The sequence below is a fragment of the Rhinocladiella mackenziei genome, assembly GCF_000835555.1.
Source record: "Rhinocladiella mackenziei CBS 650.93 unplaced genomic scaffold supercont1.5, whole genome shotgun sequence".
Classification (NCBI taxonomy): Eukaryota; Fungi; Ascomycota; class Eurotiomycetes; order Chaetothyriales; family Herpotrichiellaceae; genus Rhinocladiella; species Rhinocladiella mackenziei.
This window is the reverse complement of record NW_013550600.1, coordinates 3,192,631-3,219,879: the sequence shown is the minus strand read 5'-3', so window position 1 is coordinate 3,219,879 and position 27,249 is coordinate 3,192,631. Positions and strand designations below refer to the sequence as shown.

Below are 27,249 nucleotides of genomic sequence, written 5' to 3'. Positions count from 1 at the left end.
GCTCGAACAAAATGTAAAAATTCTTGTTCTGGCCCCAAGCGGCATAGAATGTGACAATGTGAGGGTGGTCCTCCTTTCTGAACTTTCAAATCATCCTCAGAGCTTGTTGTTCTTGCTTGAATTTGGCTTCCGTCCGTTTATCCTCTCCAAGGAATCGCTTCAGGGCAAAAGGCTTGTCTCTCATCTAGGGCTAGATCAGCTTTAAGTCGAGAGAGTACATCACCAAGTTGTCTGCTTACCGGAGAGAAAACGTGATGATCGGGATGAATCTTTGAACACTTGGCCAAACATTCCCTGACCAATGGGCTTTTCTTCCTTTCCAGACGGCCATTCGATCGGGACAATAATATGCTTATCGAGCATTTTTGTATCTTCACTCTCTTCCTTTGAAGCAATCATGTCGTCCTTGAGGCCAAATTGGTGGAGGAAGAAGTCTGGAAGAGTTTCATTAAACTCTTCCCATTGATGATCGTAAGGCGCGGGACCGTCCACTGACTTGGGGCATGACTGGTTCCTCGAATGCCATGGTGTCAAATCGGTGAGCCCCTCAAACTGCCTGAATATAGTCTGAATGCAGCTCTCTCGCATTTTCGAACGAATGCACACGGCCAAAATTCTTCGACGTTCACGGAAGATATCTTTTGCTAGACGTGATTTGGCTTCTTCTGAAAGGTTCGGCCATTCCCTGATGACCTGCTCGATGACATTCTCGGAAAAAAAATCTGGTTGACCTCAGAATCGTGGAAAGTAGTGCCTGTCCTCGAAACTAATCCTCTTCTTCTTGGAGAGTTCCTCCATTAAAACATTGGTATAAGCTTTCCCATGAGTAGGTGGCACACTCAAAGCAGAATAATCCCAATGAATGTGAACTTCGGCGGGAAGAGCGGGATATTCACTGATACAACGATATAAGTATCGGAAGAGGTTTCCGGATAATTGCTCCTGTAGCCGCAGGTCGAAGGCTTCTGTGCTGGATGCTCCCACAAAGATGACATAATATCCGTTGATAATTGCAATGGAGCTCCACTGAGCATCATCAATACCAACGTTGAGGTGGCCCCTACTACGAAGCCATTCCAGAACCTCCTGTCGTAGGTATGGCCAATTTAAGAGCTTCTCCCATGGTACTTTGAGCTTCATGAGATGTTTTTCACTATTGTTGACTCGAGTATCATGTGGAAATCGAACTGCGTGGGTGTTTTGTCGGTGTGATTAGCATCATTACGATGATGATGAGGAGAAGGAGAAGGGAAGAGATGATTGGATTGGCTCCGCAGCATTAATGGCCGAGACACCTCATAGCTATAAGAATTGTTTGACGCCGGTCTGATTGATGGCGCTGTCGGTTTTGGTTCAACTGACAGATCAGAGCGTTAACGAACGAGCCTCGATGTCGACGTGGTCCATGGATTGGATCCGATGGGTCGTGGTAGTGGACCACCTAAGACGAGCTCTTGCTGATCACACTCGAAATGGCTCGTAACGGGGCGTTAACGGACGAGCCTCGATATCGAGATGATCCATGGATTGGATCCGATGAAAGACCACCGCCATCGGATCCAGTCTGTGGACCACCCAAGCCCTGACTGATCACACTCGAGATGGCTCGTAATAAGAGATAAGACTCCTGAGCAGCCTACAGGTAGGATTCAGGTATCTGCAACTCCGCCTCCACCAGACCACACCATATTAAAGCCTTCACCACAGATCTCTGACGAGGCTTCCGATATGCCTCCCCTATCTACAGCGTCACCAGCTCCTGGAAGACATTGGATTTCATAGCCCTGAATGGTGGAGGGCGGGTATAAAAAAGCTGGAAGTGATAGTGTTTGGGTGGCAACGATTAGGTGCAGATAAGCTTTGTGCGAGCTTTGCAGTGGCTACTTTACAGAAGCTCTGAGGCGACAGCGAGGTAGATAGACGAGTGTTACCCAAAGCAATAATCATAAGACCACAACTTTGTATGGGATTTGAGCGCCACAGTTCTGTGGCGTAGTAGCGTAATGCGACGCCAAGAGCGACGGTCCGGGAGACGTCTCGCATGGGACTAATAACCCTAGCACCTAACCCATTTTGGGTCCTTCTCAACTCTCTCTGATACATCGGTCAACTTACACTGACATATCCGTCGAAGCACACTGGCCAACTCCTTCGACAACACTAGTCGACTCGATGGATTGGACCAATCCCGATCTTCCATTTCTCCATATCGACTTGACACAACTTGTATGTTCCGGTGTCCGCTACAGTAATCACCACCCGCTTTTCTCATCTCGATGTTTGTCGGATTTCCCACTGCTGACGCTGGCGAGCGCCAACGAGTATACATTCAAGTCTACCGCTTCATCTACTTCCTTACCATTTTGCTTCTCTGTAGCAACGGGACTGTGGATGTTCAGATCTTGATCGGTTTGGCGAATCAGACCTACGTGCTTGGTGTTTTTGAGGGGCTTCGCAATTGGGGACTTTGGCTCACCGTGGCTATGCGTTGCATACGCTCCATGTGCACCACGTTAATGCGTTGGTCCCTTCTTGCAGCCCTACGGCAACACTCAAGCTTTTAGCATCCTGTGACGGCCTTGAAAAATGAAAATCTTTGGGAGAGGCGTTTGACCCTGACAACTATCAAAGACACCACGGGACCTTGTGGTCGACACACCTTGATTTCTTCCACATTGCATTGCGATGCCTATGCTTCCCTAATTTCTGTGGTCAACACACAGAACATGTAGTGCATCCGACCCCCCACTTCCGGCCCACGGAATACGGTGTACAATTCCTGTCGAACCAATGGTAGCAGGTGCCTCTTTACTGGGAAAAGGGGTTATTACTCCTATGCAAGATATTGGGGTAGGAATAGGAGAAGAAAAGGGGTCGACCACAGGTGTATAAATACCAGCATCCTGGTAGGACCAGTTGCTAGATAGACAGAGAGTCTTCAATACCATCCACATTGCACCAAGAATTGCAACCACCCGTCCGACAATACCACATGTCGTGACCTTTGCCACTGCACGATCGATTTCCGAGGCTTTGGCTATGGCTAGGAAAGGGGTGTCAGGGAGAGCGAAAGACCACCGAGGCACGAGTTTGGCACGAATCCGTAGCGGCCAGCATCCCCGGCTGACTTCCTGATACCCTGGATGAGGCGACACGAAGAGACGGGACCATCGCTTGCGTGGTAGCCCAACGAAATCCAGGGGAGCTCGGGAGGACATTTTGGCGGACCATGATTACCCGGTGGCCTTATCATTATGGCCAGACCCCTTCTGGGTCAAATGGATCCAGTCCTACCCTACAGATGATCTCGAAACTTACCTACATACCCCCTCTACAGACACATTGGAACTTTTTCCAACCAAATCTACGCTGTACAGTAAGACTGCGTAGGGGTCGCGCTTTTCCAAAATTTGTCATAGCGTGCCCCATTATCAGTACCGATCAGCAACGAGATTATTTCATCACGGTATCGCTAATGCCGTTGAGTTCTTCGTAACTAGAGGCCGCGGATAGGATATTCACGGGGGTAAAAGGGTAGCTTCTGTATTTTACAGCTTAACGGAAGTTGTAGGGAAATCTGCCGTCGCTTCTGGCGACGTTTTTTCCTTTAATATTAATACAATAGGTTCCAGATATAGCCCTCTTCAGAATGAGCAACGAAATCCTTAAGTCCTTAACCGAAGATACCTTTGACCATACCACTTTCAAAGGCGCTTCCTTATTGTAGAAGTAATGATAAACGATAAACGGAGATCCAGGGTTAATAAGCCACCCCTCTTTAGTCTGCCCGTTCGGGTTCATTCAATAACATGGGACAATAGAAGGATTTGGTGTTGTGGTTTCCGGCGTGATACCTGCAGCCTCTCTGGTAGCAACCCATTCACAGACTCTTTCCAAGGAATTGTCCACATCGGAAGTAAGGTCCGGAACAAACCAACCATTGTCATCATCACTTTCATCGTTGTCAAAGTCCAGGATTGGCCATCTAGCAGCACCAGACATCCCCACGAGACGTTGGAGAAACCATTGCATCTCTAAGAGTTCCACACTAGGCAACGGTAATCTTTCCGGGTCCTTTGTTGTGAAAGTGAACACCTCTCCAGAACGAATATCATGACGAGTTAAGCCATCATCGTGAATACGAGGTAAGAAATATCCCTCGACAAAATCCAAGTCTTTGGTTGATTTGGGTTCCGTAAGTAAATCAATTCGACTGTCAATCTCGTACTTGGTCGGAACTTGCCAAAAGAGCTGAACAGTCAAAGTCTTACGATCACTTGATAGTTGCAGCGGCTTAAGTGCAAATATCCCCTTATTCCACATATTATGTGTTTCGGACGAGAGAGAGAGGAGATTGAAGCATTTATCAATACCGGTATAAGGATTTTGGGGATCTTGAAAGATTGTGCTTTTCCATTTATCGATCCGGTCCCGGTCCCAGAAGAGTCGTAAAGATTGCCAAAATTCGGGGATCCCGTTGGATGTTTTGTTTCGATCAGCTGTCGAGCGTGGATTAAGCATGCAATAGGGGAATGTATGGGCAGCCTGGGGATCTGGCTTTCTCGTCAAAACGCATCGGTGATCATCACGCTCTTTGCACTATATATACTATTAGATAGGGGTATTCTGAGAAGTTGAACAATCTAGACGAACGTTATTCACCTCTTTCGCCGACCGCGACACCGATGATTTTGTACCAGAATTCAGTTTGGGACTCTTTGGCTCCTTTGGCCGTTCTGAGGCTGCCTCTGGTTCTCCGAAATTCGAATCTCGTAATTTTTGAGTCCCTATTAATAGTTAGTATGTCTATGTTAAATGTTATCTGGATTTAACCTGAAATCCTAAGAGCTCACATTGCAGGGGTATAAAGTATGTTGAACGCTCGAAGTGAATAACGATTTCCCGATCCGTTTCGGCGATGACTCGTAAGCGGTTTATATCGGCGAGTTGACAGCAAGCCCAGAAGGTAGAGGAGACGGGAGCGCCGTCAAATACCTCCTTAATTTGGGTCAAGAGCTCGGTGCGCTCCGATGAGCGTATATTGTAATCCTCATCGTTGAAGCCAGATGGTTCTGCCGTCTGGGCCATTCCCTTTCGTGTTTTCTTAGGGCTTTTGGAGGATCCCTTTCTGGATCTCTTCTTTGAAGGGGCCATTTGAAACAGTTTTGTACCCTTGAGCCGACGCAGACTAAGAATGGAGATCGGCACGGTGGTAACTAGGCGACAACCACGTCAAGCCCTAGGGTTACATGTGGGGGTCGAAACTGGCAGGCAGAAATAATACCTGGGGTTTTCGAAACCGAGAGTGGAGGCTCTATCTGTGTTTATGTAAAGTAGGGTAGGAGCGCCAGTGGAGGGTGAAAGAGACGTCGATATCAGAGATTCTTGTCAGTCGACATTAAATGCGGCGAGGTGCCAAGCCTTGGCGACCGCAAGCATGAGTCTCGAGAGAGCGACCACCCACGGCGAATCGCGTACAGCAGCGACGTTGCTAAACACCAATTGAGCCTAGTGGTGCGAACAACATAGAAGAGGAGATTGATCCTGTTGAGCTGTCTATGCACTAGAAGGAGTAGAAAGGTTGAGGGTGCAAGTTGCTTCAAGTGACACGCGCGGGCGTGACACGCCAAGCCTTCTGGTCAACACACAACTATGCAGGGATTCGTTCAAGACTCACGGGAAGCTCACAAGGCGGCAGGAGAATTGCAGAGGCGACACAACAACGGTGCGCAAAGATTTCATTGAAAGCGTAGCTTTCTTTTAATCCTGACTCTTCTGCATGTGACCTCGATCGTGGGCCAAAAAAAAAAAAAAAGACCGTAACGTGACTTCGCGACCCCAGCCCAGTTTCCTAGCGCGTGTCGAGCGCGTGCCTATGTAGACCTCTCCCGCCCCAACCTTACATCCAGACAGAACAGCGAACCAATGACTTCCAAATTTTGCTCTGCGTGCCTTCAAAAACTCCTCCTCTCTTCTTTTCTAGCAGATCCCTCTAATCCAAGTAGTAAGATTCGTGCCACCTGTATTAATTGCCGGAATCGGAACGCTCGACTGCGTGAGAAGAGGAAAGATCTCAACATGCCTTCGAAAAGACCGGCGATTAGCCATGCCTCTACACGCTCTCTCCCTCCACCCGAATCACGGCCGCAACCTCCGCTCCCACCACCTACGGGCTTCCTACCGGCGGATCAATGGAGGTTCATCCAGGAATTTTACAACGCCTTGGATGAGGTCAAAATGGAGTCCTGTCTTCGGTGTCGAGAACGGCGGTTTGCGATGAATTCGAGGAACGAGATCTGCCACGCCTGTTTCTTGAGAGATAAGGGTTCCCAGTCTCCTTTTCTGATGTCTACGGATAACGAAATGGATCCAGGCGAGATTCCAGCCCATTTACCGGCCTTGACCCAAGTGGAAGAGATGATTATTGCCCGTTCCCATGTGCATATGTTAGTTCATCGATATCGAAGCCACCAGAATCACTAAAAGAGAGGCCCCCTCCTATAGTCCATTTCTAACGAACCTATAGATGGGGCGCCGCAGCCAGTGAAAAGCTTCAGCCACACAAGTTCAATTACAGAAGAGTTTGAATCAGTGACCTCCCAACGGGATGAACAAGACGACATCATCAACAATCACTGGCTGGAGCATTACGTTTACCCATCTAGGGCACCTAGAAAGCTAGGCCGGACAACCCTCTTACCTTACCTATGATCGAACACTAGTAAGGCCCCTCAATTCTATCGGTTCGACTGCAAGCCGAGTGTTTTACCACTCGGTTACGTCCTTGATAGGTCAACCACGATTTATTTTGAAGCAGTTTTTGGCGGTATAAAATATAAACCTGAAATTTTTTTTAAAAAAAATTTTGGAATCGCCTGGCTAGGGCTTGGCGTTGTGTGGCGACGCCAAGAGCGACGTGCTGGCCGATCATGTAAGCATATGGATTGGCAGTGTCACGTGGGCACGTGGGCACTGCCGCACCGTCATCGGATCCAATCCGTGGACCATGTGGCCAGAGGGGCGCCGGATGTCGATATCGAACGATCCACACATCGGATCCAGTCTGTGAACCACCTCAGACATGCTCACACTTCGTAACCGAGCGTGAACGGACGGGCCTCGACGTCGAGGTGATCCATAGATTGGATCCGATGGGGCCGTGGTATCTCATCGGATCCAGTCTACGGACCAAGTGGCCCCGGGGAGGGGGGGCGCTCCACTAGGCTAGACACCTAGCAGCAACGAGACCAGGCGCTTACTACTGTACTGTGGTGTCAGGGCATTTTTTCGTGACCACCCTTGCAACTGCTAGAAGGCTCTAGAGTATGCACTAAGCCTAATTGGGCAATTATGATGACACCTAGTCCCCTAACTGGTAATCCTCTGTAACCTTACTATTGTCAATACAGTAGACCTAGAAAGGCCTACAACACCACCTCCCCGGGCGCCCTCCCAAGCAGCTCCGGGGGTGCAGCCGCCCGCAACACCCCACCGGAAGTGCCTAACCCGCGACCAAAGACGAGATATTCTATTGATGCGGAGCCTAGGATATAGCTACTATAAGCGAGTACCGAAGCCGCAGTAAACGGGCTGTCGAGTCCGATTTATCATTCCTCAAGGTGACTGCATTTTTGGAAAACCTAGAAGTCGCAGCAATTGTTCAGTCCTTGCACTGTACTCTAAGACAGCGCCCGATAAGTGATGAGTGGCGGATGAAGATTGAATTCTGGATCTGGCAAGCAGTTCCCTTTCATGATAGGCAACACTGCGGCTGTGAAGCCCTGCCTCTCCGTTTGACATCCTTTTCGTTACCATTGGAAAGGTGTCTCGTCCGCAAAAGGGCCTTGCTTTGCCTCGTTGCCGATCGTCTGTAGTAAAAGATCCTGTAAATCAATGCGGTTCCTTGCAGTGGCTTGATCAATTAATGTGCCTTCCGATCCTCGTGTTTGGGTTGCTGGTTTGATAGATGGGGAGGTTCCTTCTCTCATCGAAGCCACTGCCTCTCTTTCGCCGCTTCTATAGTTTCCTAGGGTCGTTACCTGCTTGTACGGATATTGTCTCCTCCTTGACCAGTTGGACATCCTCTTGAAGGTCTGCGTCTTGAAGGGTTAATCTTTCCCTCTCTTCCTCTTGCCGTCGTTCGTTTTCCTGATGCTCAATGACATGATCATACTCCGTTGGGTGAAGCCTTTTCCATCCTCTTAAGAATTCGAGTCCATCAATCTTTTTGGGAATATAAACAGTTCCGTCCGGACGATCTTGAGCTCGACTTCTGGGTTGCATTTCCAAGGTCACAAAGGGCGTGAGCTATCGTGACCATCAGCAACGGCTATAAGATTTCATTCAAATACACACTCACTGAAAAATTCTCTGTTTCAGGAACATTGAAATGCGGAGTTTTTCGCCAGTCAATCACGTAGCCTCCATGGCCATTATGTGCACCCATCGATCCCGTTCGATTTCCTCGATAGAAACCACGGCCAACCTGCTTGGTGGTGAAACGCAGACGTGCGCACAATTGTGGTGACGGATTAACCATGGCGATCAATGGAGCTGGTGTGATTGTAAAGTTGTCGTGATCAACAACTCTGGGAAGAGTTGAAGCTCCATTTGACGCGGCGACAGAAAAGTTCCCGCCAAGACGGTATCTCCGGCGCCAAACAAATTATCCCCGACCAACTTTTTCTTGCCCACAGAATTTTTGGGCTATCCGTTGTCAAAGATAGAGCCCCCAGGCCTCAATAATTGAATTACAATGCCTCGTCAAGCACATGGCCGGCCCTTGAATGCAGCCAAACCGAAAAGGGCCCCGAAGAAAAGAAGAGACAGGAATCGCCGACAGAATGCCCTTGAGATTGCGGAGCAAGAATATCCGGACGAAATTAGAATTCGGCAACACCGACTTGGAGAAGTTGAAGATGATTCAGATGATCCATACGATCGAGAGGACGTTGGTGAGAGATCATCAAAGAGAAGGAAGATCACCACAGCGCAAGAAGACGAAGCTGCAGAGGAAGGCTCCGACCTCGATGGCAACCGGTGGCATGTCGGTGTAGAAGGCGACGAAGAGGACAGTGACATCGATAGTGATGATGCTTTTGGTCAGAGTGATGAGGAGAGATTTGCAGACTTTACCTTCCGTGGCACAAGCACATCCGCCCGGCCAAAGAAGCAGGGTCATAAAATCGACCTGGATGAAAGTGGATCTGTCGATGAAGAAGATGAAGACTTTGGGGATGATGGTGTTGACTTAGCTACAGCTTGGGACATGGACGATGAAGCTGAGAGCGACGCAGCGACGAAGAAGAGGAAACACTCCAATCACCTGGATGACGATGATGACGAAGACGAGAGATCAGATTCGGATTCTCGTGGAGAAGATTCTTCTGCAGATGAAGATGATGACCAGTCTCAGCTGTCAGTTACTGACGACGAAGGAGACCACTCTAGACTTCAGAGTTTTGTTGAAGGTCTTGCAGCCAGCGGCGAGGCTCGGGCATCTAAAGGACAGAAGACAACTAAGATATTGTCAGACAAGCCCTCTCAATTTGGCCTCAGCTCTTCGAAAATCTCAGCTGCCGAACTATTACACTACGTCAAAGATACTCGCCAAAGACAGTCATTGAAGATTTTGCAAAACCGCGAGGTGAAAGGAAATGAGGTCTATCAAAACGGAATTCCTGGAAAACTCGCTCCCCCCTTGGCCAAGCGGCAACAGGATCGCCTTAACCGTTCAGCGGCTTATGAGGAAAGCAAAAAGGAACTGAGTAAATGGATTGAGACTGTTAAGCGGAATCGGCGTGCTGAGCATATCTCGTTCCCGCTTGAAGACCCTGCGGCCGCCGGTATGTTGAACAATAAGCAACTAGGCCCTACGTCCCAATCGAAACCTATGAACTCTCTTGAATCCACGATTCAAGACATCATGATTGAGAGTGGCATGGTGTCCAAGGGGCATCGTTCACCTGAGGAGCAGGAACAAGCTGACGAAGAGCTTCACGAAAAGAGAATGCCTCTGGAGGAAGTTCAAGCTCGTCGAGCGGAGCTCCGGAGAGCCCGGGATTTGATGTTCCGGGAAGAAATAAAGGCGCGGCGAATCAAGAAGATCAAAAGCAAGGCGTACCGCCGTGTTCACCGCAAGGAGCGTGCCAAAGCCAATCTGGAAAATAGAAGTCTGTTGGTGGCACAAGGGTTGATTGATTCAGATGAAGAACGTGAGAAGAGCCATCGCCGGCGAGCTGAAGAACGCATGGGTGCTCGCCACAGAGAAAGCAAGTGGGCAAAAAGTGTCAAGACTACTGGTAGAGTCGCTTGGGATGACGATGCCAGACATGGAGTCGCAGACCTTGCCCGTCGAGATGAAGAGCTTCGAAGGCGTATCGAAGGCAAGACAGGTGGCGGCTCTGGGGAGTCTGAGTCTGAGTCGGGAGACTCCGACGAACTTTCTGGGACAGATGATGAGAAGGAGAGGTTACAGATGAAGCTCACCGATTTTGAACAAGATGGACCAGGTTCGATCCAATCTCGACTTGGTTCAATGGCATTTATGAAGAAAGCAGAGGCAGCAAGGAAAGCTGCGAATGATGAAGAAATACGGAACATCAGACGCAGTTTGCGAGAAGAAGATGGTGAACTGGGTGGTAATACAGATAGTGAGAATGAAGCTCCAGCTGGGCGTCGAAAGTTCGGGTACAAAACAAAAGCTGAAGAATCGACACGTAATACTCCCGTCCAAAGGAGCGAATTCGAGGAACGCGAATCGGATAGTGAGTTCGACCAGGAAAACAAAAGGGAACTTGACGAAGAGCCAATGGTCGAGCGCCGGTCATCTGCCGTTATCACGCCTCACCAACCGGTGTCTCAACCATCCAAAACTGCCGGCACGGAAAAGGCAAATCCAAGCACCCGAGCGTCGAAGCTGGTAAAATCACAAAGAAAAGAAGGCAGAGTGCCAGAAACCGAGCTAAACGAGTATACTAGCCCTTCCGAATCCGAAGATGAGCAAGACAGCAAAGCTGCTCTGGCACAGGCTATATTTGCCGGCCCCGATGAAGTTGAGCAAGATTTTGCACGGGAGAAGAGGGAAACCGTTGAAGAAGAGGGCGATCAAGTCATTGACAACAGCCTTCCGGGCTGGGGTAGCTGGACAGGCGAAGGGATCAGCAAGAAAGCTCAGAAGCGGGCACAAGGACGCTTCTTGACCATCACCAAGGGGGTGGCACATGATAAGCGACGAGATGCCAAATTAGAGCGGGTCATCATCAACGAAAAACAGGTGAAGAAGAACAGCAAGTATCTGGCAAGCGAGTTGCCGCATCCCTTTGAGTCACGACAGCAATATGAGCGATCGCTTCGTCTTCCTTTGGGCCCTGAATGGACGACCAAGAGCACGTTCCAGGATGGCACCAAGCCCCGGGTATTGTTGAAACAGGGCATCATCCGGCCAATGGCGCGGCCTATGATATAAGGTTTCGGAGGGAATGGTTGCTCGGGCAGGTGGCGTCGACTCGTCTGAGGCTTGGGACTCTTGAAGAAGGATGGCAGATAAATATGGCAGATGATGCTGAAAATGGACATTGTTCAGCCTTTGTCACCCCCTGCCTGTCATTCTGCCTCTGGTGGTGGTCCTGGTGGTTGTTGCCCCTGAGCCTTGTGTAAATAATGTTATTCTCCGAGTCCAGTTCTCCATGCCGTACTCCACAGGTTGGTGGCTCCATTGTCACTTGTCGACCCCGAACTACGGTTTGACCCTTGAGAAGTACCTGGCTAGGAAATGATTGGTGGATTTGCTTCTGTCCAGCATGATTGCGTCAAACAAGAATCGTGGAAAATCCCCGAATAAGATTGCCGAGTGCTGCCGATATTGGCTGCGGCGATTCTGACTTGAAATGGTCCCCTGTAAACAAATCACAACATGTTCTTCGAATGCGACAACAACATGGACATGGAGGCAACATGATCATCCCGAGACCACTCGATCTGCGGTGAACTATCTTGAAATCAAGGGTCTTGCTGGAGAGAAACAGAAAGAGCAATGAACTGACGGTCCAGTTCGTGTTCGAGCGACATCTGACAAGCCATCTCAATGCCGTCGTCCTCTTCATCCCCCTCCTTCAACCGCTTCCACCAATCACCCTTAATTTTCTCAGCCTTGTTCCTATCCATCAAAGTTTCTTTACCGACCCTATCCCCTCGGGGCTCTCATTTATTTTTTTCATCACTCTAGCTGCTTTTTCCCTTGCTTCTTCCTGGTTGCCGCACCTCCCCTCCTCGGGGAAAGGTTCAAGCTCAAGCACGAGCCCGCGGGCCGAGAGACTGACAGGCACACTGATCACAGTTCTCGCCGTGCATGTTCGGGCCAAAGCCTGCCGGTCTCGCTCTGGTATGCTTCTGGACTTTGACGCCTCCTCTTCCATGAGCCTCTTCGCCTCTCTCACGCTTTCTCAACAAGGAAGTCTGTTGTGTCGTCTCCGTTCGCCATCTTCTGTTCGCCTTGGGATCTGTGCATGAGTCAATTCAGCCGTCAGCTTCCATCCACAGCGAGCAGTCTTACAGAAAACACAAGATACTGTGTCTTTCGCTCTGTTTTCCTCGATCATTTCACACTCTCTGTCTCTCACTGCGTGACCGCTAGAAGCCTTTTGCAACCACAACGAACCAAAATTTCTTCAAATTCCTTGCAAGAGCCCTCCTCACCAATAATCAATCGTCTCTCTACATCTCGACTGTGCACATGATTTGCTAATCAACAAAATCTGACAATTCCCCTCCGCCTCTTTATCATGTTTTCAAAATGGGTTCCGATTGTGCTAACAGTATCACAGGTATTCCTCGCTGGCGCTTTACCTGCTCCTCGTTTCGACGGCCCGCCAGGAAATCCGGATCCCGCCTGCGATGATCAATTCCAGGGTCCCTCCGGTGACGACTTACTAACATCCTCATTGCCCTCTCTCGGCGTCGATACAGCTTTCTTTACACGCAGGCCCCTTCGTTCCACCTCATATCCAGATGGCAATCCCTTCTCAGACTCTTCTGCAACATGGAATATTCAACCCAGCTCACCGGTATCAGACAGAGTGGCTCCAGCCTCGTCAACATGGGGCACAGCTGCCGATTTCAACGGGAATTCGGGTGGCCCCCAGAACTGGAACAGTGAAATAGTAGATGACGGAGGTGCCTCACAATCGCAAATCTACAGGTCCGCCATTACTTTCGTCGATCCGCACCTCAGCATCCAAATCGTCACGGTCACAGCCATCCCTTCTTCGCAGAGCCCGACAGTGACTTCAGCCAGTCAGAGTGTGCCAGATACATCAGGGGTAACCAATTTCACTCCCTCTTTCTTATAGCCAAGCCGCTAATATTTCCAGGTGCTGATAACTACTCTCGAGACTGGCGGAAATCCTCCTGTCCAGCCATTCCCAACAAGCGTCCCCACGGTATCGTCAGCCACCTTGCAACCTCTGGACAGTAGAGTCCCCTTCGGAAAGGCAACGGCGACCAGGCTACCGAGCAGAGTAACCGAAACCATCACAGTGCCTCTCGCTACATTCGAGACCGTGATAGTACCACAAACTGTGACTACTGTTCCTGTCGAGACCACCGCTGTTATCACCTCTATTACCATCCTGAACACGACCATCGCTTCTAACGGACGTGCTGTGTCGGCATCTTCTGCTGATACCACGGTCTTCACGACCACAGGGACGGTGTTAGCTGAAACCACTCTGTCAGCGTCTTCAACCATCGCTAGGACAGCGGCGACAACTCTGACAACGGCAGGCTCTGTCTGGGACCTTCCCATTTCCGCTCCAACTTGTTTGCCGGGTATGGACTGTAATGGCCAAGACGTATTTCAGCCGGTTGCACTTGGTCAACCTCCGACCAATATACAACGACGAAGTGGCCATCCTGTTCCTCGACTAGGGATCAACAACGTCACTGACCCCATTGAGACCAACAAATTTTATCAAAATTTCGTCCTGGGCTCTCAGGGTTCTCCGAGTTTTGTGATGCCATACTCGCTGATGTGGAGCAAAGGACACGGCAATGCCCAAAGTTGGGGCATGGCCATATCTCACCTTGGGGAGAGTCAGAAAGTGTATGGTCCGCCCAACACTGTCATACCAAACTCTCCCGTCTCCTATTACATCAATCCGTTGGGAATTCAGTCGATCATATTATCCGCGGCAGAGTTTGGTGCCAATACTGTTCTCACATCGGACTCCTTATTGGAATTTTCTGCCAATATTCATCTTCAACCTGGAGCCGATTCATCTTCGGTGCTGACAATGCCATTGGTTCAGGGCATGGGGTTTGTCACGGGCCAGTATGTCGATCTCCAACCGGCCTTACAAAGCAGCGTCTTCTTCAGAAACGTTGTATCCGCTGGGGAGCCGAAACCTGGTGTCTTCAAGTACAGGGTGACGTTGGAGGATGGAAAAGTTTGGCTTATCTATGCCATCCCGACCAACGGCGTATCTCCAAACTTTCAGCTCATCTCGAGCACGTTGCTCCAAGGTCTTTCAAATTGGTACGGTGACATCCAAATTGCCAAACTTCCCGATGAAAGTCTGGAGTCCATCTATGACAATGCTGCTGGCACATACCCTACGGCTGGAACCATTGGTGGATATGCACAAGACGCCAAAGCTCAATACAGTCTATCCTGGGCCAAAGGGGGCGTATATTCGAACAATACCACCCTACTCATGTTCGCCTTACCTCACCACGTTCAGTCATTTGACTCCATCACTCAAGCAAATGTCACAGATCTGCAACTGGCCACAACTACTAAGGGCAATGCTACGGCAGTCGCAGCAGATTACTGGGTATTAGAAGAGAACGACCTTCCCACGTCACTTGGTTTCGCACCTTGGCGGCCGGCAGGTTCTCAGAGCACGATAGCTCTTTCATCAGCCGCGCTTACTGCTATTCAGAATATCTCCGCCACCGAGGCTTCTCAAAACATGTCGGCTCAGACCAATCTCAACAGCATGTACTACAGTGGAAAAGCCCTCAGCAAGTTCGCCACACTCGTCTATACCATGCACGACCTCGCCAATCAGCGAGACCTGGCCAAATCTGCCCTGCTTGAACTTGAAAGCTGCTTCCAGGTTTTCTCCAACAACCAACAACAGTATCCCTTGATTTACGATACAGACTGGAAGGGTCTGGTGTCGTCGGCAAGCTACGTCACCGGTGATCCCGGGGTTGACTTTGGCAACTCTTACTACAATGATCATCATTTCCATTACGGCTACTTCCTCCACGCTGCAGCAATAATTGGTTATCTCGACCCTCCTTGGCTCGATCAGAACAAAGAGTATGTCAATGCTTTGGTTCGGGATGTCTCGAATCCTAGTCCACTGGACCAATATTTTCCGGTATTCAGATCATTCGACTGGTATCATGGCCACTCATGGGCGAAAGGACTTTTCGAGTCTAGTGACGGCAAGGATGAAGAGTCTTCTTCCGAGGATGCCATGTTTGCTTACGGCCTGAAGATGTGGGGCAAAACTATCGGTGATGCTTCCATGGAGGCTCGTGGCAACTTGATGCTATCTGTCCTTGCACGCAGTCTCCAGAACTATTTCCTTATGACATCCGACAACGCCAATCAACCAGCAACTTTCATCGGAAACAAAGTGACAGGCATTTTATTCGAAAATAAGGCGGACCATGTCACCTACTTTGGCACTGATCTTAGTTATGTTCAAGGGTATGTTGTCCCGATTGCATTGTTCCGGTTTTGGATTAACCGCCTGCAGCATTCACATGATTCCGGTTATGCCTTTCTCGACCCTGACAAGAACGGGTAGGTCGTTTCATTCCGCGGAGGAAGGAATAAAGACCAGCTGATTGTTTAGAACAATTCGTGGCAGAGGAATGGACGGCCTATTTTGCCGATGGCGCTGCAAGACAAGCTTCGGACATTGAAGGAGGTTGGAAAGGTAAACTTCCCGATTCCTTCCCTCCTTTTGGGTGCTGACAACCATGTAGGTATCGTATATGCAAATCTGGCCAATATTAACCCCACAGCAGCATACAACTTTTTCACCCAGCCAAATTTTAATATGAGCTGGATCGATGGTGGAGCTTCTTTGACGTGGTACATCGCGCTGAGTGCCATGCTCGGGGGAGCTCCATGACCGATAGAGCGAGCTAACGATTGACGACATTAACTTTGATTTCTGCATAGAGACGGACGGACTACAAACGGGATTTCCAGGGCAGGTAGAAGGAATTCCAGCGACTGGAACAAAAGGATCATAGAAAAGGCATTCAACGGTATGGTCAAGTTTTAAAAGGGACTGGTGTGCTGGCGGGAATCTGGATCAATGGCTTGTGGGGACCACGGCAATTGTGGAAAGAGAAGGTCAACTGTAATCACAGAATTCAGAAAGCAAGATGAGTGTAGGAAAATGGTATGGCTTTCTTACAAATTGATACAAAAGCTCGATGAGGAGCAGAATCTAGTCATCTTTTCAGTGGGATCGCGTGTCGAGCACGATGACAAACACGAGGAATCATGACGGAAAGGTAGTGGAATGGCTGGCCGGATTGAGTTTGCAGCGGATTGATTTCACATGATGTTCTCAGGCATCAGTTGAAAGGGCTTTCCGTGTCTTCGTGTTTCGTAGAGCAAACTATCATTGCGGCTGAGGATCAGCCAAATAACAGGTCTAGTTGTCTTTGAGTCAAGGGCACAGTCACCTTCTCCTTCTGCAAGATATCGTACGAAGTTCCGTCATGCCAGAAGAATACAAGATCCTGCTTGTTCTTGTCGGGAAGGGCCGCTTTGACCAGCGGAGTCCTCTTCAGGACGACCCGTGCCAGGTGTCGGCGTAGCAGACGAGGAGTGATTTTGTGGGGTTGGTCAACACGGAAATCCTTTCCTCTTAACCCAGGTTTGGGGCCGTCGAGAATCAATGAGGATTGCTTCATGAGCTCCTCCTGTTCTTTGCCCTCCTCAGATGTCTGCGCTTTGGCCCGGCGCGGGATCAGGGCCGGCATGTCCCTTTTGCCCGTCACCATGTCGCGCAGTTCGTTGTACTCTGTCTCTGGCAGCGGCGGGAGCACAGCATCCAGGTTCTCATTGTACCATTTGTGCTTCAGGTTCTTGTACCGGCTCTTTGGTAAGGGCTTGCCCCATCTATTGGTGGCAGGCGGGTTGAAGCGGGGCTTCACCTTCGGGACTCCGTTCTCGAATTGGGCTTGCTGGACAGATTGGCTCTTGACCAGGGCCATCAGTCTAGACGGCGGTTCCCATTCTTTTGAGTATTTTTCAACGGGTCTGCTGTCAGAGGGGGAGAATTCGGGGGAGCTCGATTCGGAGGCCACAAAACTTTCGAGCAACCAATATCGTCGTGGACCCATCCGGCCGTAAGTCATGCGAAGAACCCTTTCCAATGGCCCTGTATGCCCTTCATTGGCGCGTCTAAGCATCGAGAGGAACTTTCGGCCAGAATGCAGGAGGCGGAGTTCTCTTCCAAAGCCTATCTCGCGGCCTGTTCTCGTTCTGCCGGCTGGTTTGTATTTGGGAAGATAGCGACGGAAGGAATGAAGGACATAGTTTTTCATGAACGTGCGGCATCTTGGGAGGGCAAGATAGGTGCATTCCCTGAGCAGGGCACGGTAAAGGTGGAGTGGGTTTGTAGTCATTCCATTTCACATCCTGAGTGAGTGGTGAAGTGTGTGAGAATGGACCGCATGCATTGACTGAAGCTGTTCTGGCTGGACCTGAGGGATAAAAAATACCTGAGATCAAAAACGCGCTAGTCGAGCCAGAAGGAGCGACGCGACAAAGAGGAGCCCCACCGACTAAATCTACGAAAACGACGTGCTACACTTTCCTCCAGCCTCGACTGCAGAAGCCTGCTCTCAACGGCGTGCAGATTCGCAAGCCGCACTTCTATACTCTGTCAAGTCGACTGCTTCGTGTTGACTGCGTTGAACGAAACCCCACCAAATATCGCAGGTTGAACCCACCCTGGGCGCCAACGGCCGAGCCAATTCCTCCGTCCACTTCCCCTAGCCGGTTTCCTCGACATCGCATCTCGATCTCTCGATCCGTGCACATCCACATTTCCAGTTACCGCGCCGGAATATGTTCTGACCCCGGGACCCAAAGATACATTTACTCGACCGCTCACTGTGTGAATTCTGTTATCTTGAAAAATAATGATGGCGTCGGGAGGTATACATTCAGGAGTTTATGCGCAACCACCCCCATCATTTCCTCAACACGGCCATTCGAGTTCCATGAACGGCTCTTTTCCTCAGTCTGCTCCTCCGATGGGCTCTTACGAGGCTCAATCGGTCACTTCAACGCCTGCGCCGACTCCACCTCCTCGTCCTGCCTCCCAGCATCAGCAGCAAACACAAGCACAGCAACAGGCCCAGCAGCAGCAGATGGTATACAATATGAATGGCGCTCCCCCCATGTCCAATGGAGGCATGATGGCTGCTCCAAATAGTTTTGGCGGGTATCCAGACCCGAATGTATATCAGCAGCCATCAAACTTTTACACGAATGGGGTTAAACCGCAAATTTACACGGTTAGTTATTGATGCTGACACCAGGAGAATTTTCTGGAATGTATTTGCTGACCTCGGAACTAGGCCGTATATTCCAATGTCTCTGTTTTCGAAATGGAAGTTAATGGAGTGGCTGTTATGCGACGTCGAACGGACTCGTGGCTAAATGCGACACAGATCTTGAAAGTCGCCGGAGTGGACAAAGGGAAAAGAACGAAGGTGCTGGAGAAAGAAATCACGGGCGAACATGAGAAAGTCCAGGGTGGGTATGGAAAGTACCAAGGTACCTGGGTCAACTATCAGCGGGGTCGGGAGTTTTGCAGGCAGTACGGTGTCGAGCAACTTCTGTTACCGCTATTGGAATACGACATCACCTCTGATGGTATGTCCGGTATGCAACAGGGAATGGAAACGCCGACCAAAGAGCAAGCCATGGCCGCGCAGAGAAAGAGATTGTACGGTGGTGATGGTCGGTCTGTGGGCCAGTCATCGGGAGGCACCTTTTTCAAAAATATGTCCAGCACCGCGGCCAATGCCATTCACGCCTTGAACAGAACCCGATTGGATTCGCCTAGTCAGATGGACGGACGACGCTCCATTGGCCCGCGAAGACAATCCCAATCCTTTAACTACGGTCAGGATACCATGTACGGTCAGGGAGCCAGTCAACAAAGCATGCACAGTATGGCGTCGCAAGAGAGCTTTGGAACAAACGGTGGTGTTATGAGTCAAGGCGCCAGCTTCGCGGAATTCCCCGGCACAGATGCTCAAGAACCTCCCCGAAAACGCATTCGGCCGTCACCACAGTCCTCATTTCTTGGTGGCCCTTACGATGGATCGATGGAATTGGGCCTTCAGGAGGGTACTCCGACCGAACAGAATGCCTCGTTTTTCTCCCAACCCAGCCAGTCATTTATCACGGCCGACCCTCTGTCCTATGGACTTGAACCCCTCCCACACCCTTCTGGACCACTCGAAGAGCAGAAGAAAGAACTCCTTCTGGATCTTTTCATCGATCCGTCGCGAACCGACTTTGACGACCACCCTGCATTCCTTCGGCTGAGTGGAGACGAATTTGAACTTCCGATTGATGGGTCGTGTAATACTGCATTGCACTGGGCGGCAACCTTGGCTCGAATTGCGCTGGTAAGAAAATTGCTCGAAAGAGGCTTCAACATGAGACGAGCAAACAGTGGCGGTGAAACTGCTTTGATCGCGGCGTGCCAAGCTCGAAATAACCTCGACCAGACCAGTTTCCCTGCTCTTTTGGAGCTTCTCGGACCTAGTATCGAGGTCAAAGACGGGCGTGGTCGGACGTTGCTGCACCATATTGCGGTCTCTTCGGCGATGAAAGGAAGAGCGGCCGTTGGAAAGTATTACCTAGAGTCCTTGCTTGAGTATGTGATTCGACAGGGCACGTCGACGGCGCAACCATCCATGTCGTTCGATGCCATGAACGGAGTGCAGAGCCAGAATCAAGGGAATCCCATGACGTTGGCGAGATTCATGACGGATATTGTCAATGCACAAGACAAGGCTGGGGATACGGCTTTGAATCTGGCCGCACGAACCGGCACGACTACAATCATCGATCAATTAATCGAAGTCGGGGCCGATCCTCATATAGGAAACCGAGGTGGCCTTGCCCCCGTGGATTTCGGCGTGGGTGGTCATGTCAGCAATCAGATGCTGGAACAAAGCATGTCGATGTACGAACCGCCTCCCCCCGCGAATGGGTCTTCACAGAAATCCTTTGAGGAGGCTCAAGAAGGACTCGTGACATGTAAGTGACTTGCTTTCTGGAGGTGGTCTCACGCTAACAAGACGCAGCCATACGCGAGGTCCTGTCACGATCCGAGGCTGATTTTACGAGTGAGATGAAAGAAAAGAAAGAGATTCTGGACAAGACCAACGCAGCATTGAAGGAATCGGGCACTTCGTTAGCTGAGGAGCGACGACGACTTGACGAGGCTCGAGCCAAAGTCCGAGCGAAAGAAGAGCTAGAGCAGAAAATCAGCAATTTACGTCAAGCGGCGGCGAAAGTGCGGGCAGAACTGAGTGAAACGGATCCGCCGACCACGATCCAAGAGCACGTTGCGGTAGGCGAAGCTGATAAAGGACTTGATCTTGATGGACAGCTCCCTCTGGTGGCGCAATTATTCCCCGAAGGTGAGGTGAACCCAAACAGCGTGGCATTGACCCAGGAGCAAGGCAATTTCCTGGGGTGTCTTGAACGAGCAGAAGTGATGTCTGGCCGAGCCAAGGTATATCAGCGACACAACCAGCAACTTGAGCAGATGGCGAAGACACTCAAGGCTCGAAGTGGGGAACTGGAAGAGCGATACAAGAAGATTGTGAGCTTGTGTACGGGGGCAGATGAAGATAAGGTGGACGACCTGTTGGATAATCTGGTGCAAGCAGTGATCAGCGAACAGAAGGAGATGAGCAACAACGCCCAGCTGGGACGAGTGAGGGAGTTCCTCAGGATGGTGCAAGGGTCGGGGAATTAGTCGCTGGAGATGAGATGAGACGAGAAAAATTGGGTCACAGTTCTGGCATGACTTTGTGTGAGGAGACACGACATTGGACTATGGTAATGATTTATGTTGACCATTATTCAATGTGAATGATTTGACTCTGGCCTTGTGCTGTGGTTTGAAGAGACATGATGTGGAGGGCGGTACGCGGTCCGGTCAGATGAGGATAGAGCGCGCATAGCCAAGTTAGCCTCGTTGGAAATAGTATCGAGAGCTTGCCCTCCTCTTGAATGAATTGACTGAGTATCCCGCGCTGGTGGGTCAAGGAATAAAACAGTGCGTGTGATGATTGCGTTCTGTATTTAGTTGCTAATTGTTGAATATGGAATGCCAGACTCGTCGGAGGACTCGTGGTTGGGCGGTCGAATGGTTTCGAAATAGTCGAAGCAGGACCAGAAGAGCAGACGAGGATGGCCAATGGATTGAGCGGTCTTGAAGGTCGGTTTCAGATTTGGTGTCGCGGTGGGGATAAGACCGGATAAAGTGTCTGATAGAGGAATATCAGCGATAAGGCGGCAGAAAATTACGGCGACAAGGAGACGCCTCCTGCGTGCTCTCCTTTCTCTCATGTACGTAGCAGGATAGAGCCAAGGCGGGCCTCCCGCCCAATGGCTACCCGAGATTCCTTCCCCCTTCTCCGCAAACCAATGTGCCCATCTGCCACAATGCACGCCATTGTGTCACAAATCCATGCTTGGAAACATCCGGGCCCCCCCCTGCAGCCTCCTTGGACCTCCTGGGTTTCCTCCCTTCGTCCCTCCGATTGCACAGAAGCATTCTCGAGTCTCGAAGACGCACGACACACGACAACCTTTGACCGGGCCCATATCCGAAACCCAACCATGGTCAGCGATTCGCTCGTCCTCCACCTCTTTCCGCTTCGGCAAGGTACACGGCGCAATTGGTCTTACGACCATCTTTCTTACCTTCGTTTCATACCCAAATCCACTCTCCTTTGCTCTCTAGCAACGGGGACGTCTTCCACGCCATAATTCGGCTTGGGTTGGTCGACGATAGCAGAGCATGTATCCACCACACACCATCAAAACCTCCTTGGCGACGGGACTCCCTAACAGTAGACGTTTTATACCAGCCCAGCCCTGCTCAAGCACTCAGACCACTTTCCTTTGCACAACCGAGTTCTTCCCTTTCTCTCTCTTTTCTTCATCATTACATGCTCGTGGGCAGGCTCCTCTCCCATTTTCTCTGACCTCTACATTCTTTGGCGTTCGCTGGCCGTGCCTTCATTCATTTGTACAAGCAGTGCTTGGTCTTACTGTCGAGCGGTCTCGACGGCCCTTTTGAATCTCTTGACCACAGACACACAGTCATTATCGAAGGATAAATCAAGATGCAGCTGACGGCAGTTGTCGCCGCCTCAGCTTTGTTGCTCGTGGCTGCAGCCGACCTCGGTTCGGCCAAATCAATTATGCATCTCCCCAATGCAATTAGAAGGAGAAATCACTTGGAGGATATGAGGAGAGATGCTGGACGACTTCTCCGTCGAGAACCACAAGGATCGAACTCGCTTCTTTCCGTGGCCGAACCAACCGCGGCAACGAACGAAACCATTGCCACGGCTTGCACCAATGCTTTGGAAGGACTCACCTCAGTCGAGAACGCTGCCGGCATGGCGGCTTGCTACAATATCATGCAATACGATCCCAAGCAGGGTGCCTTTGAGGCGGACCTCCGACTTTATCAGATGTTTGATGCAACCGGAAAGTTTCAGGATGTGGCTGTGAATGATATCATGATCAGTGTGACATATCCGGCCAGCACCATGTTTCAATCATTGACTAAGAGAAGGAAGAGAGATGTGGTGGAACGACAATCCAGTATGGCTGAAGTTCAACAATATTCACTCCTTGGCACATTCCAGAGCAATTTGGAACTCAGCAAGCTCAATGAAACTCAAATCATGTCATTGATGCTCCCTGATGTTAAACTCAACGCCGTCGACGACTCGCAAGAACCCATCACTGCAAACATCACTGCAGCTGATGGAGCTTGGTTTGTAGTGGGTGAATTCCAAGGAGAATTCAAGGACACTCTTGTGACATCGACCGCGGCCGCTGCAGCCATTAGTGCCGCTGTACCTTTCGTGTTGCCGGGAACCAGTTTGGGTATCTTTCCCACAGGATTGATTGTTACCTGTGCCTGGACACTCTTGTTCTTTCTGGCGTATGGCCTTGGCACACTGGGCCGCATCAAGTATAGGGATGCTTATAGAAAGAGAAAAGCTGCTCAGGCTGGGCGAACTGGCAAGAGGATATAAGTAAAAGCTGTTTGAGAAAAAAAAAAAAAAAAAAAAAAGAGGAAAAATAAAGAAAAATCAAAAGATCGAATGTGAAAGTTTGGAGACTTTGGGATCGATTCCAGGAGAAGATTTCTGTATGATACCCTCTTTTACCCTTCGGGACTTTGGCCTTTGACTTTCTGGTGTATCAACAGCAGCATTGTATGGAGTTGGGGATGATGCTAATAAGTAGAAAGGCCAGGCACACAGGAAGATAGGAATGAGACACGTGACCAGAATGAATTTCGGCGAGAAAATCCGCTCACAGAAACGCAAACCTTGATTCGCCACCAATCAACTCCCGCAGAAGATTCTGCCTTTCAGAGCATCATCTGGTGTGGCTGTTTTTCTCTCTCTACTCCCTGAGCCAGAGGGAACTGCACGAACTGCGCATACCCTGTCCCAGAAAATGAACTTCATCCTTTCTGCTTCTGCCATTCGTCAGGAAGCCTTCTCGGTCACTAATGCCAGCGCAAGTTACTCGGGCAACTGGGCTCGATTCTTGCTTTATCAACGTTGTCCATAGGACGAGAAGCGCGGCGCCAGTTTATCCTATTCGGCGTGACCACTGAAGTACCTTGGCGTGCTCCGACAATTCTAAATTGACTGTACCATACCAAGAAGTTCCTCTGATTTCAAGGTTTCAATTCAAAGCAAGAACATCACGGAAATGGAGTGTCTTTTTCCGCATCCCAAGATAGGATCTTCTTTCTTGGAGATCCTCCGTGGCTCTCTTACTCGAAAACTACTGGGTTTCGATGCTGTACATGCCGAAAAAGTCCCCTTCGTATCTGGTGTCGCCTCCAGGCTGAAGTTTCTGCTCAATGATACGACAAATCAGCTATCATTCCTTGAAATTGGTTACACCTCTCTGGAAGCTTTCCTCCAGGCCAATTGTACAGGTCCCCCTCTTGACGTCAACCCGGAAGAATCAATCTTTCCCGAGGCGCACCGGAATGATCTGAAAATTACCAGAGAAGAAATCCTCGAATTTCTTTCGGTTGACGGTAGCCAGCCATATCCTTTGACCCCACATATTGAACTCTTCTGGCTTGCCAAGGTCATAATGTCCAACCCTGTCCTTGCTGAAGCAGGTTTTAATGGTCGAAGAGCAAGATTTAGGATCAACTATTGGCATCAGAAACTCCTCTCGGAAGAATCTGCCACCCTCCACGACATCATCTATTCTGATGCCGACGTTCTTGAACATCAACTTATCTCCCGCCTCGCCTTCAATAGTGCTGCTGCAGAGGAACATTTTGTCGAATTCCTGGTCGAACGAGCGACAATACGTACGTATTATGGAGACGACTCACTTGCAAGGGCCGATCTCGCTAGGGCAGCAACAATTCGACAATTTCAATTCGCTTTGACTGGCGTACTGGGGAAGCGGACAAAATTTCAAGACCGAGACGTCAGCCAACTCGTCGTTCTGGCCAAGAGCAGAGACCACGGACCTGGGCCAGAGAGCAGTCGCAACAACAGCAAGGCAGAAGATACGGAACCGAGGAAGAGCAGTGCAGATGCCGACCGTCAGTCACGACCAAAGACTCCCGATCTTCCTCTCATGGGTTCGATAGCTCCGCCGTCTGCATCAATGTCGCAGACACCAGCAACCCCAAAAGATCGTCATGAGCACACATCTCCGCTGCCCAACCCGCCTACAAAGCCTGATAATCTCCCCCTCAACGACGACACGCTCCTCGAGAAAATCCACTTCAAATCTAACTGGTCACCCGTATCCGAAAGCACGATGACTCGAGTCATCTCTTCGGATTCTTCTTTATCACCTCAACTATCCTCCCTGGACCCTTCAAACCAACCACTCCTCTCTCCCATGGACAGTATCATCCTCCTAGCTATCGCGAGGAGTATCTCCAACACTTCCCCATCGGATGGCCTTGTCCGGGAAGAAACACTCCCATACGCAACCCGGGTTCTCGAAGGCGGCTCGTCAAATTGGCAAGTCTATACCCAAGCCTTACTTGTCCGAAGTCGTATTGAAGGCTATCGATCCCGCACAGCCGAGAGAGGATTACTACAATTGCAAGCTCTTGTCGATCAAGTCATTGTTGAGACGTCCGAAACACCGCCTCCTACGGCCTCAAAAGATCCAACTTCCGGATCCACATCCGGCATATCCTCCACATCCACACCAACGCCAAATACATTCCTCCCCAAACCGTCAGCCTCAGAGTCTGCCACCGTGGCTGAACGCATGAAATATATTTACCAACTCTCCCCACCTCTAAGGTGGGAGTTAGAGGCCGAGTTAGCAGCGCGCTGGACACACATGGGCGGTCTCAAGACAGCGCTCGAAATCTACGAACGATTACAGATGCACGCTGAAGTCGCTTTGTGTCTGGCTGCAACGGATCGAGAAGACCAAGCCGTCAAGTCGTTGAAGGGCCTCCTTTTTGACAATGCGCCGGTTGAACCTCTCGAGTCAGATGGTAGCAATTCTTCTTCTCCAAAGACATTGAAACTTCGTTCTCCTCCTCCTGCAGATGCCCCCCGTCTCCTATGTATTCTGGGCGACATCACAGGCCTCCCGTCTTACTACACTCTCTCCTGGACCATATCCTCGTGTCGATATGCTCGCGCCCAGCGCTCCCTAGGTCGCTACTACAGCCAAAAACGAGATTTTCAAGCTGCGGCCGACGCGTATTCGCTTGCACTGAATATCTCCCGCCTCGATCGCGCGAGCTGGTTCGCATTGGGCTGCGTACAGCTTGAATTGCAACGATACATGGGGGCGACGGAGTCGTTTACCCGCTGCGTGCAACTGGATGACAAAGACGCCGAAGCCTGGTCGAATTTGGCAGTGGCCTTGGCAAAGCTCCCTAGACCCTCTGCTGATGTGCCGCAGACGAAGACGCAGACACAGACACGGATTATGACTGATGATGAAACCGCTGTTTCCCAACCATCGCATGTGGGCGACGAAGGACCAACCGACCCTCTCACACCACCTTCATCGAGCCCAGCAAGGGCCGATCCATATCGACATGTCCGAGAAGCCCTACGCGCCCTCCGCCGCGCTGCAACCCTCAAGCGCGACGACGCTCGTATCTGGGACAACTACCTGACAGTCGCGGCAAGTATTCCGCCCAGCGCAGACACGCCGTGGAACGAAATCATCCAGGCCATGGGACAGGTTGTCGAATTACGAGGCAAGAAGGAAGGTGAACGTGCAGTGGACCTGACGATTTTGAAGGTCCTGGTCGAATACGTCACGCAAAGTTTTGTGTATCCGGATTCTGCTGCCGCTGGGGAAAGCGGGAGTAGGAGCGGGAAGGACGAGTCCTCCATCATGGCCGACAAAGGCCCGCATGAACCCAAAACAACGCCGGAAGTGCCTACCAATACCTATAATAATACCACACTCCCGTATACACCCCGCGCCTTCCTCTCCCTAATTGACAACCAAATCACCCCCCTCGCTACCTCCAGCTCGCAACTGTACTCCCTCCTCTCGACTCTAAGTCTTTGGCGCCATCGCCCCTCCCAATCTTTGCTTTACGCCGAAACCTCATGGCGCTTACACCTAACTTCCCTCTCTGCGTCTGAGGAATTTGATAATCTGAGTGAGAGGCAGTGGGAGAGTGTCGTTGACAAGACTATCTGGATGGTAAAGAAGTATGAGGAGTTGGGACCGATGGAACGAGAGAGGACGGGCGGCGAAGTTGAGAGCAAATGGAGGTTTAAAGCACGGAGCGCGGTGAGGAGGGTTTTGGGACGGGGGAAGAATTGGGAGGGCACAAAGGCAAGTGAGAGGTTAAGGAAGATTATGGAGGAGGGTAAGAAATAAGATCATGGAGACATCGAAGCTGAAGGGGAAAAGGAGAAAAGAGAAAGGGAAGATAACAAAAT

General features: G+C 50.4%; 10 protein-coding genes across 10 annotated transcripts; 6 read left to right on the top strand and 4 right to left on the bottom strand.

The window, feature by feature from the left end:
• Positions 1 to 137: 137 nt before the first annotated feature.
• On the bottom strand, positions 138 to 1,140 carry Z518_07654 (uncharacterized protein; the record flags this gene model as incomplete). Its single annotated transcript, XM_013415783.1, has 3 exons — positions 138 to 184; positions 240 to 722; positions 768 to 1,140. 3 exons carry the CDS (start codon positions 1,138 to 1,140, stop codon positions 138 to 140), a joined length of 903 nt encoding a protein of 300 aa, XP_013271237.1.
• Positions 1,141 to 3,801: 2,661 nt separating this feature from the next.
• On the bottom strand, positions 3,802 to 5,154 carry Z518_07653 (uncharacterized protein; the record flags this gene model as incomplete). Its single annotated transcript, XM_013415782.1, has 3 exons — positions 3,802 to 4,599; positions 4,654 to 4,787; positions 4,854 to 5,154. 3 exons carry the CDS (start codon positions 5,152 to 5,154, stop codon positions 3,802 to 3,804), a joined length of 1,233 nt encoding a protein of 410 aa, XP_013271236.1.
• A 924-nt stretch (positions 5,155 to 6,078) lies between these two features.
• On the top strand, positions 6,079 to 6,587 carry Z518_07652 (uncharacterized protein; the record flags this gene model as incomplete). Its single annotated transcript, XM_013415781.1, has 2 exons — positions 6,079 to 6,446; positions 6,527 to 6,587. The coding sequence occupies 2 exons, from the start codon at positions 6,079 to 6,081 to the stop codon at positions 6,585 to 6,587; spliced, it is 429 nt and encodes a 142-aa protein (XP_013271235.1).
• Positions 6,588 to 8,016: 1,429 nt separating this feature from the next.
• On the bottom strand, positions 8,017 to 8,539 carry Z518_07651 (uncharacterized protein; the record flags this gene model as incomplete). Its single annotated transcript, XM_013415780.1, has 2 exons — positions 8,017 to 8,307; positions 8,360 to 8,539. 2 exons carry the CDS (start codon positions 8,537 to 8,539, stop codon positions 8,017 to 8,019), a joined length of 471 nt encoding a protein of 156 aa, XP_013271234.1.
• A 216-nt stretch (positions 8,540 to 8,755) lies between these two features.
• On the top strand, positions 8,756 to 11,467 carry Z518_07650 (uncharacterized protein; the record flags this gene model as incomplete). Its single annotated transcript, XM_013415779.1, has 1 exon — positions 8,756 to 11,467. One exon carries the CDS (start codon positions 8,756 to 8,758, stop codon positions 11,465 to 11,467), a length of 2,712 nt encoding a protein of 903 aa, XP_013271233.1.
• Positions 11,468 to 12,782: 1,315 nt separating this feature from the next.
• On the top strand, positions 12,783 to 16,151 carry Z518_07649 (uncharacterized protein; the record flags this gene model as incomplete). The annotated part of the gene is made up of 5 exons (XM_013415778.1): positions 12,783 to 13,319; positions 13,371 to 15,721; positions 15,771 to 15,817; positions 15,870 to 15,953; positions 16,003 to 16,151. The coding sequence occupies 5 exons, from the start codon at positions 12,783 to 12,785 to the stop codon at positions 16,149 to 16,151; spliced, it is 3,168 nt and encodes a 1,055-aa protein (XP_013271232.1).
• A 517-nt stretch (positions 16,152 to 16,668) lies between these two features.
• Positions 16,669 to 17,664, bottom strand: Z518_07648 (uncharacterized protein; the record flags this gene model as incomplete). Its single annotated transcript, XM_013415777.1, has 1 exon — positions 16,669 to 17,664. One exon carries the CDS (start codon positions 17,662 to 17,664, stop codon positions 16,669 to 16,671), a length of 996 nt encoding a protein of 331 aa, XP_013271231.1.
• A 633-nt stretch (positions 17,665 to 18,297) lies between these two features.
• On the top strand, positions 18,298 to 21,050 carry Z518_07647 (uncharacterized protein; the record flags this gene model as incomplete). The annotated part of the gene is made up of 3 exons (XM_013415776.1): positions 18,298 to 18,561; positions 18,625 to 20,323; positions 20,371 to 21,050. The coding sequence occupies 3 exons, from the start codon at positions 18,298 to 18,300 to the stop codon at positions 21,048 to 21,050; spliced, it is 2,643 nt and encodes an 880-aa protein (XP_013271230.1).
• A 1,378-nt stretch (positions 21,051 to 22,428) lies between these two features.
• Z518_07646 (uncharacterized protein) lies at positions 22,429 to 23,355 on the top strand (the record flags this gene model as incomplete). Its single annotated transcript, XM_013415775.1, has 1 exon — positions 22,429 to 23,355. The coding sequence occupies one exon, from the start codon at positions 22,429 to 22,431 to the stop codon at positions 23,353 to 23,355; it is 927 nt and encodes a 308-aa protein (XP_013271229.1).
• Positions 23,356 to 24,046: 691 nt separating this feature from the next.
• On the top strand, positions 24,047 to 27,187 carry Z518_07645 (uncharacterized protein; the record flags this gene model as incomplete). The annotated part of the gene is made up of 1 exon (XM_013415774.1): positions 24,047 to 27,187. The coding sequence occupies one exon, from the start codon at positions 24,047 to 24,049 to the stop codon at positions 27,185 to 27,187; it is 3,141 nt and encodes a 1,046-aa protein (XP_013271228.1).
• Positions 27,188 to 27,249: the final 62 nt, after the last annotated feature.